General features: G+C 39.1%; 1 protein-coding gene across 4 annotated transcripts in view; it reads right to left on the minus strand.

Moving 5' to 3' along the window:
* The window catches only part of dnmt3ab (DNA (cytosine-5-)-methyltransferase 3 alpha b), a 288,040-nt gene that overhangs the window by 95,816 nt on the left and 171,872 nt on the right, over nt 1–20,352 (minus strand). For all 4 annotated transcript variants that reach the window (XM_042333222.1, XM_042333221.1, XM_042333220.1 and 1 more), the window contains exon 6: nt 18,642–18,788. In XM_042333222.1, the coding sequence (XP_042189156.1) occupies nt 18,642–18,788 (147 nt within the window). The remainder of the gene's footprint in view (nt 1–18,641; nt 18,789–20,352) is intronic.

The raw sequence follows: 20,352 nt of genomic DNA on the forward strand, positions 1-20,352 counted from the left end.
CTTTTTTCTTTCGTGAATAGAAATGAGAGGTGTTGTTTAATGGAACAAACCTGTGTGAGGCAACAGAGACACTCTTACAACAACAACAACTTGCACTTATATAGTGTCCTCCATGCAGTGTAGTGTCTCAGAGTGCTTAACAGTGGCGGAGCCTGACTCCGAGCCGGGGTGGGTGTGGGGGGAAGTGACCATACGGTTGAAAAGGAAGTTTTTCAGGCGAGACTTGAAAAGGGGGAGAGAGGGGGCAAGACGGAGGGATTGAGGGAGCGTGTTCTGCAGTTTCGGGGTGTAGCGGCTGAAAGCGCAAACTTCAATGATGGAACGGAAGGCGCGAGGGATGAGCAGAAGGCCGGTGCCAGTCGAGCGGAGGCACCAGGTGGTGGATTGGGGAGTGAGGAAGTCGGAGAGGTGAGGAGGTCGGAGAGGTAGGGAGGTGCCAGGGAGTGAATGGATTTGAACACGAGTGTGAGGATCTTGAAGTCGATCCGTTCGGTGATGGGGAGCCAGTGGCTCCTGGCCAGAACTGGTGAGATGTGGGTACGGAGTTTGGTTCGGCTCAGTATGTGGGTGGCAGAGTTCTGAATGAGCTGGATCTTTTGAATAGTGGAGCTGGGGAGACCGGCGAGGAGTGCATTTGAGAAATCCAGGCGGGAGGTGACAGACTCATGCATGAGAGTTTTGGCTACATTTGGGATAAGGTATGGCCAGAGCCGAGCAATGTGGTGGAGGTGGATGGGCGGTCCTGGTCCACATTCAGCTGCAGGAAGTTTCTACTCATCCAGGCCGTGATGTCTGCCAGACAAGCTGATAGAACATCGGCGAACCTGGAGTCGATGCTGGAGGAGGCAAAGTAGATTTGTGTGTCGTCCGAATAAATGTGGAAGTTTGCCCCGTGTCTGCGGATGACATCGCCAAGAGGGAGCATATAGATTAAGAAAAGAAGGGGGTCAAGAATGGAGCCTTCAGGTGGTAGGGCGGGGATGGGAGAAGAAATCATTTGCCGAGATGAAGTGGAGGCAGTTGGTTAAGTAGGACTCGAACCATGTGATTGCAATCCCACTAAGGTGGATGAGGGAGGAGAGGCAGTGGAGGAGGATGGCGTTGTCGACTGCGTCAAACATGGCAGAGAGATCCAGGAGGACGAGGAGGCAGAGGGAGTCTCCGTCACAGATAGAGAGGATGTCTTTTGTGACTTTGACAAGCAAAAACGAGACTGCAGGGGCTCGAGGAGGGAGTGGAGGGAGAGGTGTGACCGAAGTTGACCTACAACAATGTGTTCCAGGACTTTAGCAAGGAAGGGAAGTGTTGGAAATGGGACATTAATATGAGAGATTAGAGCAATCGAGGGTAGTTTTTTTTTTGAGGAGGGGTGTGATAACAGCAGTTTTCAGGAGGAGTGGAACCTGCATGAAGTTCACTACTTGCTGCCTCGACTCCTCCCCACCCAGCTGCTGGTCACTCCTTCCCGAGAAGAGGAGTGAGACAAACAATGCCTTAACCACATCATAAATCAACAACTTCAGGATTATTAGCAGTAAAGCATATCTCTAAAGATAAAAACATTTTTAGACCAAATATCACAAATCCAACATAGGTCTGACTCTATGGAGAAACCAATTACATTAAATTTATTTATGATATGAAATGGAGCAATCAGACCAGGTGCTCACCACGCACTGATTTACATTATACGTTCCATACTCTATTGTACTCAAGAACTATGTCCCTACATAATAAATGCCTTCTGATGGTTCTGTAGGTAAATCCATTATCTGTAGTGAAATTGTGGCCAAAACGTTGTCTAACAGCCAAATGGGTCACAGCTCACCCAAAGCTCCGCCCATTACAACTAGGTATCTAACTTCAACTCTCACTAAACCCTACCTCCTCAACTGCACCTAAGCAACTCCCCCCCCTCCCCTCCGCGCCCCTCTCTCAGCTCAGCATCCTAATCTGCCATTGTGAAGCATTCCAATATGCCATTCTCTGTGAGAAACGCTCTATAAATGCATGTCATTGTAGTTCAATGAATCAACTGACATCACGGTGGTCAGTACAAAGGTTTGTATTGTACTTACAGCATTTTTAGACCTCATCACTTGAAATAAAGATGTTACAGTGAATTTGCAATGATAACATTAATATGTTAAATATATATTTTCTTATTGGAAGCATTTTCTGTTTGAATTCTATATTGGTGCTTCCCAAATGGTGGATGGTGTTCTGCTTCCAGACCACAAAGCTATTTAATCCAAACAAAGTAGTGAAATTCGCATCTTGGCTTTCATTGACCCATTGAAAAGCAGGTTTGGGAAACCATCCATCTACAGACCTCAATAACATTGAAGAATTAGATAAATGGATATAATTGGGAACCTCCTGATGGGTACAGTATTATTATACATTATCCTGGTTGTCCAAGTGAAGGCTTTCCTGATGTGTACACAACTATTTAAAGTACACTCTTTAGATTCAGAGAATCCTAATCTTAAATCCTCCGAGCCTGTTTTATTGTATTAGGCATTGAGCTGAGACCAATGCTTAAGTATCCAGATATTTATCTAAAGTATCAACTTGAGTTTGGAAGCGTCAGACAGCCTGGATTGTCACCTAGGGTAAAACAACTTATTTTCCACCGTAAAATTGTTCAACATTTATTCTGAGATGAGAACGAGCAGCCTTTCCTAGAAAGGAAGCCAAAAAATAACAGAGTGGAATTTCTGTTCAGCAACCACCCCATCTACCTTGGCTCCCATCCAGCATTGTCAACTACTGTATTTTGGGATGTCCTCCTAACATGAAAGCAATTATATGAATGCAAAATGTTCTGTAATTGGATTGTAATAATAATAATAATCCTTGCATTTGATATAGCGCTTTTCACGTGAGGAATTGACTGTATATTTGTAGGCGAGTGCGGCAGCCAATTGCGCACAGCAATGTCCCACAAACAGTCATAGATTGAAAATGACCAATTTATTATTGTTTTTGGTTTTGGAGGGATTATTATTAGGTGTGTGGAATAAGGAAACTTGCCCAAGGTTTCGCCCTGCCTGGAATTGAACTCAGGTCTCTCGCTTGCAAAGCGAGTGCTCTAACCACTGAGCTACAGGACTCCAGGGTATGTGGGGTTGAAAGTAGTTTCCAGTTAGTGCACCTTATGTCAACAAGAAGTATTAGGTCAAGGATAGTGTAGACCAGTCTGAATAAGCAGCATGACTTATGTAACCACAGAAAAGATAGATATGTGGGCTTCAAATACTCAAATTCATTTCACTTACAGTCTGAGAGCTATTTAGCCTGGAATGAATCTCAACCCTAGAGATGAAAGGACAATACATTGTTCTGATGAAGGGTCACACTGGAAATATAAATCTGTCTTTTTCTTTCAGATGCTGATTAGCCTTCCCTGCTATTATTATATTATTATTATTATTCGCTCCAGTATTTTCTATTTGTATTCATTTTTATTTTGTTACTTTGTTGAGTATGTTGTTAGTCACACCACTTTACTGTATATTTTGTGAAGCACTTTGGGACATCCTCCCAACATGAAAGGCCTTACATCAAATTTAAGGATTATTATTAGAATCTCTACTTAAAGTCTTTAGGGTCTTTTCTTGGTCTATCCCTACTTTTCCTTTCCAATCCTACATTTGTCTTCTCCGCCCCAATTGCTCCAGCTCTAATGAAGGCCCATACCTAAACACCGACATGTCTTATACATTTCAAGTGCTGATCAACCGGCTAGGCATTTGCAGCATTTTCTGTTCAGCAAATAAAAATTCTTAAGTTAAAGCAATGTCTATCACTGTGATCATAACATCCAGTCAAAAACCCATAATAATATCTTACTTTTGTTCACCAATTCTCTTAAAGCATCTGTAGTGTTTCGTCATTCACAAGACATTATCCAGGATTTTTCCAAATGCACATAGGAAATACTGTGAACTTGTGCAGTCTCTTGGATCACAATCCAGCCATCATCATAGAATTTCAAAACAGGAAACTGCTCCTACATTTCCATGGAATTTATCCAATTTTACATCATGCCTGTTTGTCTTCAACAATATTCAAAACATTTAAAATATAAAAACACACACAAATCTTTCACCAGCGAATTTATCTTCTTTTGGTCCATCATAACGATTGGCCTGTCAGCAGCCTTGATCTTTGAGTTAATCCACCAAATTGCCTTTGTAACACTCTTTGCCACTGGTCTCTGTCTCAACTTCTCTTCTTGACCTTCTTACTGTACAGTTACCTCCCCATTTCCACTCATTTCCTTTCCATTTCATTTCTCATTGTGCTTCTAATCTCTCCCCATTGTTTCTAAAGCTTTCCTGCTACAATCTCCTAAACATTATAAATGTGTGATTGGATTTTCCTGTGAGAGCTGAAGGGTTTGAAGCTGGAGGCAAAGAGTTGCATTTAATAGTCAGGTGCTTTGAACAGCAGCGGTGAACCAGTGCCTTTAAGTATACTGTTAGCAGTATTAGTGATGAACCGAAAATGATAGGGAACATGACTAGGTTCGAAAATGTAGGTTGATTACAACAACTTTGAATTAATTTTCTAATTAAATTAAAGTTAATGTTTCAGGTTGATAATGAAAGGTTCTGATGAAAGCTCATTGACCTGAATTCACTTTCCTCTCTCCATAGATGCTGCCTGACCTGCTGAGTGTTCTCCGCTACTTCTGTTTTTATTCACTGGAAGATAACTGATAAAAACAGGGAAGTATTTACAGCAACTGAATTTGAGCCAAAAGGGAGGTCAACTTGTATCAACATGCAGGAGGAAGGTGGAGACACCTACAGGCATCATGTTTGGGGGGTACTGTGGTTTTCCAATTACAGTGTATTTTAGCAAATAAAATAATGGTTATATTTCATATAGCAGCTTTCCTGTCAGGATTTGAAACAATGAGCAAGACTGAACTTTGCCTTCTCAGCCATGGCTGCCTCAGTGATGATAAATGAAGATAGTAGTGCAGTTATACAGAATACTAATATTCTAGAGTATTGGTGGTATTGTGCTCACTTTAGGGCATCTCAGCCATAGGAAAGATATGCTGCTTTTTCCTTCAAGAATTGACAGCATTGATTCAATGGGATGCTCCATGGGATGAAGGGATGTAAACCATGATGAGAAACTAGGCAAACCTTCATTCATTAAATCCTTCAGAAAAGATCTGGGTAAGCCTCTGCTTTAGAACAATATTGGAGCATAGAATGATAGGTGCAGACTGAGATAACCAAATAATATGAGAGGTTGATTTCTGTGTTGGTGGGATTGGAGATGGCATGTTTTCTATGAAGTGAAGGCAGCTCTTCTCTTCACAGGTCTGTCTGGATGAATATTTTGGAGCCTTTCATCAATTTGGGGGTTTGAGAAATAGAATAAACACAACATAAATTGCATCACTGCATGATAAAGGTTCTCAGGACATTAAGTGCAAAGGATTCCCATGTACATCACAGAAATTGTGAGAATTTGGCTCTTCTCTGAGATTGCTTTAACAAAAGCAACTCCTCTCAGTTAATATTCAATATGCAGGGAAGATTCTCTTATGATAACCGTAGAGTATTACAGCATGTAAACAGGCCATTTAGACCAACTAGTGAAGCTTTCGTCCATGCTGGTGTTTACATTAAACACAAGCCCTCATTCCTCCTACTTCCCTTTCCCATACTCAGATTCTCGTCTCCCTAATTTACTTTCATTTTCTTGTCAATCTGCAAAAATAAGGTCCTCCTAAACTCCCTTTTTGATGTGCTCCAAATTATCTTATACAGTATTTATGCCCCTTCATTTTTAACATAAGTTAACATTTTAACACAAAGGGCTGCTTTCAGTTGCTGAATTCACCATCAACTAGAAACAGGCCATTAACTTAAACCTTATCAAATCCTTTCATAATTTTATTATAATTTCTTTCTTTCAGGTTCTCTCCAAATTGCCTCATCTCCAAAGAGAAAACTCTAATCTATCCATTCTTTCTTGATAGTTGTATCTGCCCATTCCTGATAATATCCTGGTAAATCTACACTGCACTCTCCAGTACTGCAATTATGATCCGGGGAGAGTATATTAAGCTCCCCATGCAAAACGTTAACAAAATAATAAATCTTTGAGAGGCTGGACAGCTATAGTAGTTTTATTTGGTGTAACACAATCTGAAGGTGGTCTGAGTTGTATGATTCTTATGAAGTGATACTTCCTTAAAGTTATGGAATGGTCAAATAAAGGTGTAACACTGTACCAAAGTTGCACTGTAACAAAACTTGGACATTTAATCTTATGCAATGAGATATACCAGATAATCAGACATCTCTAGAAAGAGCTTACTTAGTTTGTGTTGTTATGTAATTTTTTTTTCCATCATTTGTTGTACTTTAGAAAGCTACACTCTTTCAGGATGTTAAGACGACTGCGTTTCTATCTATCAGACTGAAGAGCAATGATACACTTGGAAACAAATAATTGTATACAGTTTCCAAATTCTGAACACAAGTACAGTATTTGATTTTTTGCTTAAGTAAATGTTGGAATGCTTTCCAAAGTCAGAGTGTAACTGCCAAGTAATGAGGCTCTATGTTTTTTGGGCTGTGACATTCGTTTAATGAGTAGAGTGCAAGAGGTATTTTTCATTACATTCTTTGAATGTTGCGATGAAAGCTGCAGTGAAGTTTATGTAGGAACTCCTGTCACTGGCAAAACATAACTTGATAATAGCAATGATAATAATCCTTACATTTGATTTAGTGTTTCATCACATCCCTGAAACATCTCAAAGCACTTTACATGATTTAATGTAAAGTGTAGTGTATAATGGCTGTAGCTTGTAGGCAAAGTTTGTGAAGCTTCTTGAGTAAGTTGGTCCACATAAAGAATGGTGCATATATACTATTGATAAGTATTGCCAGCCTGAAATATATATTTGGAATTACTTTAATGCTGTAGATTAGTCAAGTTTTCTTTAATTGACTAATATACTGTTGTGTTACCACGTATTTTGCCTGTAATGGAAATTATTGAACATTCGTAGTGTTATACCTTTAAGTGAATTCTTGTTAATTTGTACTTTGTAACCTTGCTAGGAATGAATGGTGTCTGTCTTATCTCCATCTAATGTCTTTGACTGCTAGACTTTGATTAATTTGTGACATTTCCCTTTCCTTACTTGGATGAGGAATGAGGAGATGTGATATCACAAAATGGTTCATGTCTTGGGTGAGAGGTAGAACAAAGGAAGTGTATTAGGATGGCTGGGTGCAAAGGAGATTTACCAGGATGGTGCCAGAAATGAGGTTTTCAGTTATCAGGAGAGGCTAGAGAAGCTAGGATTATTGTCCTTGGAGCAGAGAAGGTTAAGAAGAGACTTAATAGAAATTATGAGGGGATTTGATAAGGTGAACAAGGAGAAGATATTTCCACCGGGGTAACCCGATGTATGGGTCAGTAACCCAAGGACACTGATTTAAAATAGTTGTTAAAAGAAACAGAGGGGAGGTGAGGAGAAATATTTTCACACAGGGAGTTGTTCGGGTCTGGAATGCATTGCTGAAAGAGTGGTGGAAGCTGATTTGATAACAACTTTTAAGAGAGAAGTAGATAATTATTTGGGGAGGACAAGTTTGCCAGGGTATGGGGAGAGAGCGGGGGAATGGGATTAATTTGAGTAGCTCTTTCCAAAGAGCCGGCACAGACACGATAGGCCGAATGGTGTCCTTCTGTGCTGTATAATTCTCTGATTGGGTAATAACATTGAGGAAATTGAGTGTAAAGTTACCTTTCCTTATCAAAGTCCATCTTCTTACAAATGCGGTCAAGTTGCAGTCAGGAGTAGAAGAAAAGTTGTAATGAGTATGTTTTGTGGGATAAAACAGTAAAATCAAAGAAATTATATTTCAAGGAAATTATATTTGTGAGATAAGCAAGGTGGTAAGAGTTGAAAGAAGGATCAAACAACTAAATGGGTATAAATGTAGCTGTTGTAGCAGCTTCTCTTTAGAACAGACCTGCGAAAGAAGCAGCAGCTAGCATATAAAGAATACAAGAAGAAAAGAAAAAAACAAAGAAAAGGTAAAGTAGAAGAAACTCCTGTAACTACAGATTCTGTTCTCTGGATTGGTAACTATACCTTTCTGTAAAATGCACATTGCTATGTAAAGGTTTCTTAAATGAACATCCTGTCTCTGTGAGCTTGATTATCTCAGTGTCTGAATAACAACAACAACTTGGATTTATATAGCGCTCTCCACGCCGGACGGCGTCTCAGAGCGCTTTACAGTAACGGATCCCGGGGCTGAGCCGGGGGGGGGGAAGGTGACCAAAAACACGGTCGAAAAGAAAGGTCTTCAGTAGAGACCTAAAAATGGGAAGGGAGGGAGCGAGACGAAGGGAGTGAGGAAGGCAGTTCCAGAGCCTCGGGGCATAGTGGCTGAAGGCACAGCCGCCGAGGGTGGAGCGGAGGATTCGGGGGACGAGGAGGAGGCCAGACCCGGAGGAACAAAAGCAACGGGTACTGTTTTGAGGAGAGAGGAGGTCAGAGAGGTAGGGGGTTGCAGAGGAGTGCAGGGACTTAAATACAAGGGCGAGGATCTTGAATAATTAAAATATGGTGACAATCTGAGTCAAATTTGGCAGCCAGGGGTAGGGCTCTTTAGTATTGAGATAAGACACCTCAAAAGGAACCTCATAGAGGTATGTAAAATTTAAAAGGACAGAAAAATTAGCCCAAATCAATACTTTAGAAATACAACAACACAGTAGAACAGGAGGACATAGGTTTGAGTGGTAAAGGGCAATTTCAGGACAGGTAACAAGAAGTTTTTCTTAACACAGAGGGTAATCAACGACTGGAGCAGGCCGCCAGGAAAGGTGGCTGAGGCCAGGACGCTAGACTCATTTATAAAACAGCTTGATAGTATGATGGGGATACGATAAGGTAGGTGTGCTGGAAGGATAAAATCGGATGGGCCGTAGGACCCTCTTATCCAGACTGATCTTGTGAATCCCGCAAGCTAAAGCCCTAATTATAAGGATGTCCTGGACAAGCATCAGAAAGCTTGCCAGACGGTGTTCCTGTAAATGGCAAACAATGCACTGTTATACTCCACCAATACTCCGCTAACTGTGGAGTTCCCAAACCTTTCCATGTAAAGGTGGAGGGTACTAGCTCCAGGTGACAGATCATGTTGATAGTTCCAGTGCCTTCTCACTTAATAAACAGTTTTGTCAGATAAACTCTTTCAGATTTTTTCAGTAATACGAGGTAGACATAAAACTCTGTTTCCAATGTCTTGAATTTCAAGAATATTGGATTATTAACTTTCTCTGTGTAATTTAAATCCAATCCAATCACACAGTCTAAGAAACAAATCTGGCCACAAATCGTTTTTCATTTTATTTCCTCTCTTTAGATCTTCCTAATTATATGGTTACNAAAAAATCAATTCATTACACTATATATTTTTGTAAATGATGCTTTAATTCCTAGTGCAATAGATTAATGCTGTATAACAGTTTTAGCAGTTTTAGTGGTCAGATTCAAAACTCAATACAATACATTATTTTAAATGTTCTTCCTAGACTATGTACCAGACAGACAATGCCAATACGACCTAAATCCTTAATGGTTTAATAATGTCTGGAAAGTCCATTCAATTTTATCTCTCTAAGGACAAGCACCTTGTTTGCAATCACTGCCTTCAGTATGTATACAGCATAGATTATCACATAAGCTAAGCGTGCATGGCAGTATCCCACAAAGTCATGGATTGAGTTAACAATTTTTTAAAATAATTTTTCTTTTTTTAGGGGATTATTACCCCCGGAAACATAATTTGGCAATCGACTGACAACCAGGTTGCTACTTACTACGAGGTAAACAGGTGTTTGGAGTATGGAAACATGCCTAACATTTCAACCGGCCCAGGAATCGAACCTAGGTCCTCTCGCTTGAGAGGCGGATGCTCTAACCACTAAGCTACAGGACAATATATAAATGATATGTCATCAAGTGCCAATATCACTGTCCTGTAAATGGATAGAGTCACAATCACTCATAGCCTGGCATACACTGGCTGTCTGACTGGATAATTAGAACAAGGCAGCCAGACTTAACAATAATACAAGGCAGAGCGGCTTTGTAAGGCTGAAACACAGATTTATTGATGAAACCCAGGAACCTGGCATTTATTAGAGAACATGCATGCAAAGTGTCCTGCAGCTCTCACACTGTGAGCACTCCTCCTTAGATTTTGTCCTGTCCTACCAAAATCCTCCCACCGACTTCAATCACTGCCCCAGAAAGGGCAAATTAAAAAGTTTAGACAATTTGACAGAGGTAATTGCAGGCTCTATTGGGTACACGCCAAATGCTGTTATGTCCTCTTATAAATTCCTTGTGGGCAATGTTGCACGTAATTAAAGAAAGCTGAGAGTTTTATAGACTGTTTATCATGGTGTGGCTGAGGTTCCTAGTCTTCTATAGGATATGGACATGTCAAAGGCACCATTGGAATAAACCTTAGACATTGGAAAACACTATCTGAGCCCAGTATATGTAAAATGGTGCTGGCTTGTGCTGACTGACTGAATTTTGGGCCAACAGTGTTCAAGCAGTCACTGAAAACACGTTTTATTGCTTGGTACATATTTCAGGATCTAATGAACAGATACAGAAATATACCCGAAGTGTGTGAACTCCAGGGATTTACAAGCTAAATAGGTGCTACCTTCAGTTTTGATGACACAAACAAAGGTGGGCATCATTTAAGAAATCCAAATCGGAAGCAACCTCGATAATAGATCTATAGCTTTCAGACCAGGAACTCGCTGGTTCTTAAAATATTGTAATAAATAAATGTACAATGTTCAATTTGACAGCACTTGAACAATTTATAGACTCTTGACTTGCAAATACATACGTGTATGTAACTACAAATGGTGTATGGGATAGAAGAGGTAGTTGAAGAGTAATGACACAGATTTCCTATTTGCACAACAAATGAGAAGCTAATTACCGCATTACTGAATTCTAGACTTGCTACCAGTACACAGTGCTCTACTTGAACATGTGCTATGGTATGCCAGTGTCAGGAATGTACCAGGTCAAAGGTTAAATAATTGCTAGTGTTCCGCACTGCCAGAAGGTGACTGGATCAGACAGTCAGGGCGGAGAGGGCAGCATCTGTCTCAGGGTAATTAGCATGTCAGACTGCCAGTCATGGTGACAAAATAAACTGCTTTTTTTATTACTCAAACCTGAACCACATTAGATTTAACTGCTTGTTGAGATTGAATATCAGCAGTCCATTGCTTAACCCTTTGAAGAGTGTGGCAGCGAGCAACAAAATCAAATGAAGGCAATGTTCGCTACCAAGAGCAAACCTTCCAAACACTAAGCAATTTCGGCAGTTAACATCTTAATAATATTAATAATATAATAATCCTTTCATTTGATATAGCGCTTTTCACATCTTCGAGACGTCTCAAAGAGCTTCACAGAATATATTGTAAAATGAATTGACTGTATATTTGTGGACGAAATCTTGAGGGTGATCTGTGGGCCAAACTGTTGTTAATAATTCTAAGAAATATCCCGATGTGAAAAGTGCTATATAAGTGCAATTTGTTGTTGAATCCACTCCTTCACCTCCTCCCTTGCAAACTGAATGTAACCATGTAACCTGTGCCTTTTATGCCTAGACTGGGAAGCTGAGAATCAGCTTTCACCTCAACTTTAATCAGAAAATGTTTTTTTTATGGTAACTATTTCTGCCCAGTCCAAGGATTACACTTTATTCGTAGAAATTAGAAAACTATCAATGAGTAACAAATGCCTCAAAAATATTCATTGCACTTACTTTCACCATTTGTTCATTCCATGACATTAATCACAAAACACACAGATCAGCCATCTTCCCATCTACCCCCTCCCAAATCCAACCCCCTGCTTGGGTGCAAAACCTCAACCTTGGTTTACCTTCTGACCCGAAAGACACTAAAATAAATGCAATTTGTTGTTGTTGTTAATCCTCCCAAACCTATGCAGATTTTCATGATAACAGTGAACCTTTAAGTTCTTGTTGTACCCTTGTGATAATAATATTCAGTGAGATGCAACGGGGAGAATGAACTTCAGCACCCTTTTTATACGTTTCACCTGCAAAATACACAGTCACTATAATTTATAGTATATTCTGTGAAAAACGTTGAGACGTCCTCCTGGTGTGAAAGAGGCAAAATCAAATGTAAGGATTATTATTATTTTAAGGCAGAAAAACATTTCTAAGTGTGAAGGTAATTTCTGAGTGTGAAGCCCAATGCCTTTCAGGAGTGCACTGAGAACAACCATGAACATTGTATTTCTCTGAATGATTGTCTAATTCTGGTGATTAGTGATAAGAGTGTAAATACAGTAGAAGCCACACATACACAAACATGCCCACTTAGTTGGATTAAAGTGGATATGGTTCTGTGAGACACTGGCAAAGAAAATCAAGTTTATCCAATCTACAGCCTGCAAGGGAAACCTGCAAGATGAGAAAAATTACTTTTCCCCACACGGTCAATGGTCCGGGACTCAAGAGAACACGCAACAAGAAGGAAATCTAAACTGTTTTAAAAAGGACACCTTTATTTTAGATAGTAAGTATTCACTAATGGCTATTCACAATGGCATGTGAAGAGTTTTCACAAGCAATGCTTGGGATCTGTTCTTTCAATAAGATGTTCCCAGCCAATAAAAACCTCACGACTACCCCAGCCCTTTTGGAAGAATTTTCCCTTTGATCATGTTACATCAACAGCTGCATGCACAAACACATTTGGCTTTTGTTTGTTACTGACACAGCAAACTTGTTTGCAGCCTGTGAGTTAGCATCTCTGTTTGTGGGCCTTTCAAATGCTTTTGTTGAAATTTACAATGTGAACATACATGTACCCTGTACTTCTTGCAGTCCAAATATCTCTTGATTCAAATGAATATAATGATGCTTTTATCATATCAGTCCTGGAGCTGGCACTCTCCAAGTGAAGGGCTGTCTGCTTATGAGATATATGAGGGGAGACATTACAATACAAGAGGTTCCCAGCAGGCATTTGATCAAGTAAATGGGTGAGAGTTCAAATTATCGACAAGCAATAGTTGGTATGTCCACACATCCCATACATAGGAACAAAGAAATGCACAGGGCTAGAAAGGCTCAAAATAAAACATAAATAAAAAACAATCCTACTCAACTATCTCTCATACTCCTGATGTATCTAAAGCCATCTCCACTTGTTCCAAATGTTCCCTGTTATTTACATCGTCGACCAATATTTACATTTCTAAATTTCCCGCAGAGGAGACAATTGGAATACCATTTGGAATATTACTGGGGAAACTACTCATGATATTCATAGAAATTTAGGAACATTGAAATCTACAATGCAGAAGGAGGCCATTTGGTTGATCAAGCCTGCACCGGCTCACAGGGCAAGAATATTGCTTCAATCACACAATCCTATCCTATCCCCATATCCCTTCTAGCTCCTCTCTTCCATATACCTGTCTACTTCTATCTTGAAGGCTTCAGTGAAATCCACCTCTGCCACTCTACTCCACAGGGCGTTCCACACCCCTACTGTTTTCTGGGTGAAAATAATTCTCCTAAATTCCGCTTTAGCTCTTCTTGTGGCAATCTTATATCTCTGTCCTCAAGCTACCTGTGGAAACAACTTCTCTCTATTAACCCTAACAAATGCCCTCATGATTTTCTACACCTCAATCTGACCCCTGACCCAACCTTCTCTGCTCCAAGGAAAACAGGCCTAGATTCTTCTAATCTCTCCTCAGAACCATTACCCCTCATCCCTGGAATCATTCTTGTACAAACTCCTCTGCACCTCCTCCTTAACATTGTTCCTGAAGTCAGGTGCCCAGAACTGTACTGAATACTTCAGCTGCAGCCTACCAAATGATTTATACAAACTCAGTGTGACTTCTTTACTTTTATACTGTATGCCCATGTGTATGAAACCCACCCTTCTTTGCAGCCCCAAGTTCAGGGACAAAGGTTTTAAACATGTGTGAACATCGTTTCCTCAATAATTTTGAATAGAAGAATACTAATAACTATTCAGTTTGTTTCAGTACCTTGGCGTTTTCCTTGATATTTACAATTTCTGTAAAGGATATACTTAACTTTGTAAACAACATTGCACTTCCTGCATTATTGTATATATTTATATATTATGCAATCACAAAACAGAATACTGAAAATAAAAGGATTTTGTATACTGCTCCATCTACTTTATAATTCTGGAAATTCGCAGAACATGTTCTTGCAGAGAGGAATAGTGGATTCTTAATAATAATAATCCTTGCATTTGATATAGCGCCTTATCGCATCATGGAGACATTTCAAAGTGCTTCGTAGGATATACTGCAATAGGATATACTTGACTATAAAGCCACACATCCTCAGATCTCTGGGCTGTCGATCATTTAAGCACACTTCCCAGAAAGGGCACTTTGTTTGCCTTTTAACTCGGATGACAGAGTGAACCAACTCTTGTGCATGAAAAATTACATCTGAAATGTCCCACTTGAACCTTGACCCCAGCCAGCTAAATTACAGACAGCCATTGACAACAGTTCTGGAGAAATCAAGGGCAACAGACTGTCCGATGGCTTTTCTGGAGTTGGATATGGTTAAACAATAGTTATAAACCCATGATTGTGTTACTGAACCAAACTGATTCCAGTATTAGATATGGTCATATACCCAAGACTTACTTGGACAACTGAAATTCCAATTCCACACTAGGCCAAATAGTCAATGCATAATCAATGACATGTATTCTACACTATAATGAAATCAAGATCACATCGATGTTCTGAGTGACATAAAAAATCCTCAAAACAAAGCTCAAACTATTTAATGTGAAATGGTCTGATTGTTTATTTGTAAACAGTTACAGTATTTTTAAAAAGAAATGCCACAGTCTTATGAACACAATATTCCTGTTAGTTACAAAGGTGAAAGTCATATATTGATTGGGATAGAGAGAGATCACCACTCAGAACACTGCATATCTTTACTATTGGCTAGATTTCTTAGGTATCACAACAACAACAACACATTTGTATAGCGCCTTTCATTTTGGGAGGACATCCCAAGGTACTGGACAATCAGTATTTTGGATCACAAGAGGAGATAACGAGAAAAATTCTTCAATAATATATAATCTATAGTAATATATAATAGTATAATAATGAATAAAAAAGGAATGAATAATTCAAGCGCATTGAGACATCTAGAAGACGTGAAAAGCGCTATATCAAATGGAAGGATTATTATTATTATATAGTATTATAAGGAATAATTCAAAGAATAAACATGTGTGGGGGTATTTCTGAAACAAACTTTTACTGAACTTCATTTTCAGGTTTAGAGGCNTTTTTTTGTCTGGAAACCGAAAAATCATTACTGAACAAACATCAGCCACCAGAGGGCCTCGTAACCAGGTTACTGCACAGACCTGGGATACATTAACAACCAGGCCTGAACACATCTCTTGCTGTTAGACAGCCTAGCACATACTGACAAGGCCTCAATTTCAAAAACATGATTAAAAACATAAGCAAATGCTTGAAAAATGCATCAATTTCCTGCTTATTTACAGACCAAAGTATGACACCATAATTTTCAATAGATATCAATATTAGTCCTATTTGTGCCCGGAAAATTGAATGGCTGGTGACACTGAGTTTAAGAGCTCATCCGTGCAGGAAACAAACTCCCAAATTGTTTAACATAAATGAAGAAATTAAAAGAAACGAGAGTGATATTCAAGTGAAGGGTGGTAAAGGTTAGCAGACTTGATTTAATTCAAAAACAGCTTAATGCAATATAATCTGTGGAGTGCTTTGAGATGTCTCAACTGCATGACAAGGCGCTATATCAAATGCAACGATTATTATTATTATATGGACTGAAGGGTCGTTTTCATTAGTCATTATTATTATAAAGATAGATGATGTTGCTGATAGGTGTTGGTCTCACTGATTTTACATGTAGAAATCCCTGATTTCTATAGCTATTCAATGTAAAATATTCCAACAGATACTGATACTGATCGGTCAACAACATCTGAATTCCTCAGAAAATAAAACCAAGGTTGTCCTTTGAGAGTTTAATAATTATCCAGCTTTTACAAACATGTTTAATCTAATCATGACCTGTTGTGCGCCTCTGTGATATGAAACTGTACCATGTTGAGCCATGCCTACTTTAATGGGAGAATTTTCTGTTATTTTTGCCTGGAGAAGTTGAACCTATCAATAATTAAACGGAGACTATTCTCCAATATCACAATATTTAATGAACATAAGCACAGTAAAGCTTCTCCACAGAAATATTGTTCAGAATGGGCTGCATAAGCTCTTTTCATAGGGAATTAAACCTGAATAATTTTTTTGTTGTCCACACTGATATAAAGTGGTCACCTCAGCTCTATTGCTGAACTGTTAATTGATACATATCAACTGCTCTTGTTTTGTGTCTGTGTCGGATTGAAAGTGATACCCAAAGCCACAGTATTGGGGTGCAATTTGCAATATTATCGAAATGGTTTCTCATTGTCACTGCTATTCCTAATTTGTGATTGACGTTTTGTGAAATTCCCAAATGGCAAATTGCAAATTCCAAGTCAGCAAAGTTTGAAATAAGGTGGCGAGCACATCACTGAAAAACTAATTTAAAAGTAAATGTGACTACCCACATAAAAATTAATAATGTTCATTGCTCAAAACAGTGCCTTTTATTTAGTTTATTATTCTCAGTATATCAATTCTTCCTGCTTCAATCAGGAAATAATACTATAGGAGCTTCTGTTGAAGACTGCATCGTCACCTCTGGAAAAGAAAGGTTATTGGGAGTCACCTTCAGAAACCTGGGTGAGATATCTACCCTTGACTAGGCTTTTGTTACCCTATTTAGTTAGATACGGACAGTTATGTTGATATATGTCACTTTGACTCATTCTCCTTTATTATTGCAGGCAATTTTTTTAAAAAAAGGAAACTCAGTGTTCATGACAAACATCAGTAAGCAAAATAAAGTAGAAAAGCATTACTCTGTAGCAAGATGCAGGGGAAAGGCAGCACTCAAAGCAGTTAAGCGGTTTGATTTGACCAAGTACATGTGACAATAGCCTGTGTGGGTTTAACTTCTATTAGCTTTCCTGCCAGAGTAAGCTTTACCTGTTTTGTTGACCTGGGCTAGCAAACAGAAAATCACAAATTGGGTATTACTTGTCCTGGATCCTACTCAGTATAGCAAAGAACATAGGAATCGCGACTATAATTGGTATAATTTTCACAAGATCACAAAGATTATTCTGGGGGATGGGAATGAGGCTATTAGCACATTGTACCGTATACGTAGACATATTAATATCAAGTTTCATATTTTGGGGAAATAATGAGAATTATGGATGACCCAATGAATGCAGGGCATACTTTGGAGTACTTTTCGCAAATGTCATTTGCATACATATAAGATGCTGGATTCACTATTCTTACCACAAGCTACTGAGAGGCCACAAATTTATACTCAGCAAAAGAACCCTTCTACTAAACCTCAAAAGGCTTTGTAGGATATTTTCCAACTTGGATAATTTCTTAAATCTCTCCTAATGTTTATTGGATTCATGGTAGCAACCTACAAAGTAATTTTAGATATAGCCAGGTTTGAGACTCCATATGTGGGCCTAATTAGCCATGATAAACTCAGTTTATCAATGGATATGTGTATGGTTTCATACAGATATGGGAGAATAAATTAATGCTTTGAACTGCAAATAAATGTCAGCATGAGATCTGCCACCATTTAGTTAATATAATGGTGTAATTGGCTTCAGCTATGAAAATAACTACAGCAACCTTCTTGTACTACATGGAAGGGTGGCGTGTAGCACAGAGGACAGATTGTGGTCAAGAGCACGACTGACCACTCATTGAGTTCCTGACTTCAGACAGGTTATTGGGGCAGTCTGATTGTTGATAATCACGCCAAAATTTCCCGGAACACTTTGCTTGTCATCTACACTCACAGACAATTCTATACAGAAATGTCCACAATCAGAGATTTAAAATTCTATGAAGAATTTTGAAAAGCAGCAGGTCCGAGGGAATTAAAAGCCAATAACAGAGTTTTGCTTTCATGACATGATGCGGCAAATCCTCAGTTGTGCCTTGCATGTGTATGTTTTGTCTGCCCATTACTCAAGGTGCTCTAAAACACAATATTAGCAACAAGAGACACTTGAAGCAATCTTTCTCAGTAATCAATGCCAACTTATGGGACCTCCACTCCTCACCCACCAGATCTTCTTCCAGAGCAGAGTTCCCGTGGTTTGGAGTGACATGTTTCCATTTTCCAGCAGTTATTTGCGACTGCTGCCACACACATTATGTTTTATAGCTTCAGTATGTAAAACTACTATTTTGAAGTCAGTTAATGAATCGTACTTTGTTGTACCATTTTGGTCCATTTATGTAAGTCCTAACTATCAGAGAAAAGACTGATCCCTGTTGCTGTCTGAGTGATGTTCCACTTTTACTCAATCCATCAACTCACCTCCTTCTTCCATTTTGCCAGCCACTCATCTCTCTTCCTTTTGCTGATATAATAGGGATCACCGGCTTGGAAGGTCATCCGTTGCATAGGTCTCTGACGCAGGCTACTCTCCCACCCTGACTGGCCACGAAGTCGACCTCTTGTTCCCTGTTCAAAAGGTTACATTTGTAGACAGGATTAGAAAACATAAACCATTCCTCGTACTGAGTTCATTTTTAACTAGAATACTAACTGAAGAAATGGACTAAATTTACCACTATATAACATGGAGCAATGGCATCTATTGGATTCTAATGCAGGTGTGAATCATGTAAAGCCTAACCAACACAAGTGCACCGCAATGCTGAGTCTGAAGCACAGCATTCAGGGATGAAGCAAGCAAAAGCATTTCAGACGTTAAAACAGAAAACATATGTATGTGGAACTTACAGTAGATTGGTTTGGCTGCTCAAGCATGGTTATGGGTTTCCATGTGAGTCAGACTGCCCACCCCACCCTCTCCCCACCAAAACCAATTACAATTGAACATGAGATCTATATACTTTTTTGAAAATCAGTTCTTAAGAGGTTTAGGTTTGCTTTATTTGGTACAACCAAATCATGAATTTTGGGTGAGTTTTGTTCCTCTGATTCCTCCCAGGTGTGTCCATGATAGAACAGAAGAACATAAGAATTTGCTAGGTGAAAGAAGACCAAGGTCCATCTAGTTCGCCTTCCACTATCCTGGCAGTCGCTTGACATGTTGTGTCCCACCTTATAAACTGAGGCTCAGATACTTCTTACAGATATAAAAAGATAGGATGTATCTTAACAAACAAAACCTCATCCTGCTTTCATTTTAGGCTTTCAACTGTTTGTAAAAGCATCTTTGTACACATGGATTCCAGACTGCATTGTAGGCTCCTGGAGTTGTGTGTCGTTAGAGTTCTGGAGCAACTGGTGATAGCTAATGGTACAAAGGAAAAAGGCCTAATACACTGAGTGTATCAGGTGCAAATGGTGATGTAAGACATGTTGTCACACATGATCCAGACTTGGGAATGCCAATACAATGCAATCTTTTATTGGAGAAGGATTCCCTTGAGTGGGTGACGTGTACAGTACAGTGCTCCCGGTTATTGTAAGGGGACCCTTCGAATTTCTTAATTAAAAAATACCATGAAGAAATACCACAAAATTGACCTATTTATTTTTATATTGATTTAGAAGATCAATGAATATTGAATTGCAGTGTGTGAGTGGACTGTTATTGGGGGTTAAAATGAGATGATTGTTGAAACTTTTGTTTCGCTAATGGAATTTCCAAAGTGCACTGTTACCAAATTTCTATTGAAGTGAACTTTCTCATTGTAAACATGTAATGAAAATAAACATATAACGAAGACTGCTAAAGTTCATTTTAGCAGTCTACTATGTATCAGAAACCTTTATAAACGGGTGACAAAAGTGAGCAGATGTGGCTGTATTCAATAAGAAATACTGTAAATGGTCAATGGTTTCCTAAATTAACAATGTTTTCATTCTTTATAATCTCGATTAAAACAATATTGATGTAAAAGGGACCTTAACTGCTGGACATCTGGGGAGTTCTTTCCATTTAACTTTTTCTCCATGGTAAAATATTACCATGCAATGGGGCATCAATATGATAGTCACTAGCAGATCTCAAAGAGACTTTAGGAGGAACTTCTTTATAGAGAGGGAAGTGAAA

This window comes from Callorhinchus milii, unplaced genomic scaffold, assembly GCF_018977255.1.
Source record: "Callorhinchus milii isolate IMCB2004 unplaced genomic scaffold, IMCB_Cmil_1.0 Scaffold3, whole genome shotgun sequence".
NCBI classification, from domain to species: domain Eukaryota; kingdom Metazoa; phylum Chordata; class Chondrichthyes; order Chimaeriformes; family Callorhinchidae; genus Callorhinchus; species Callorhinchus milii.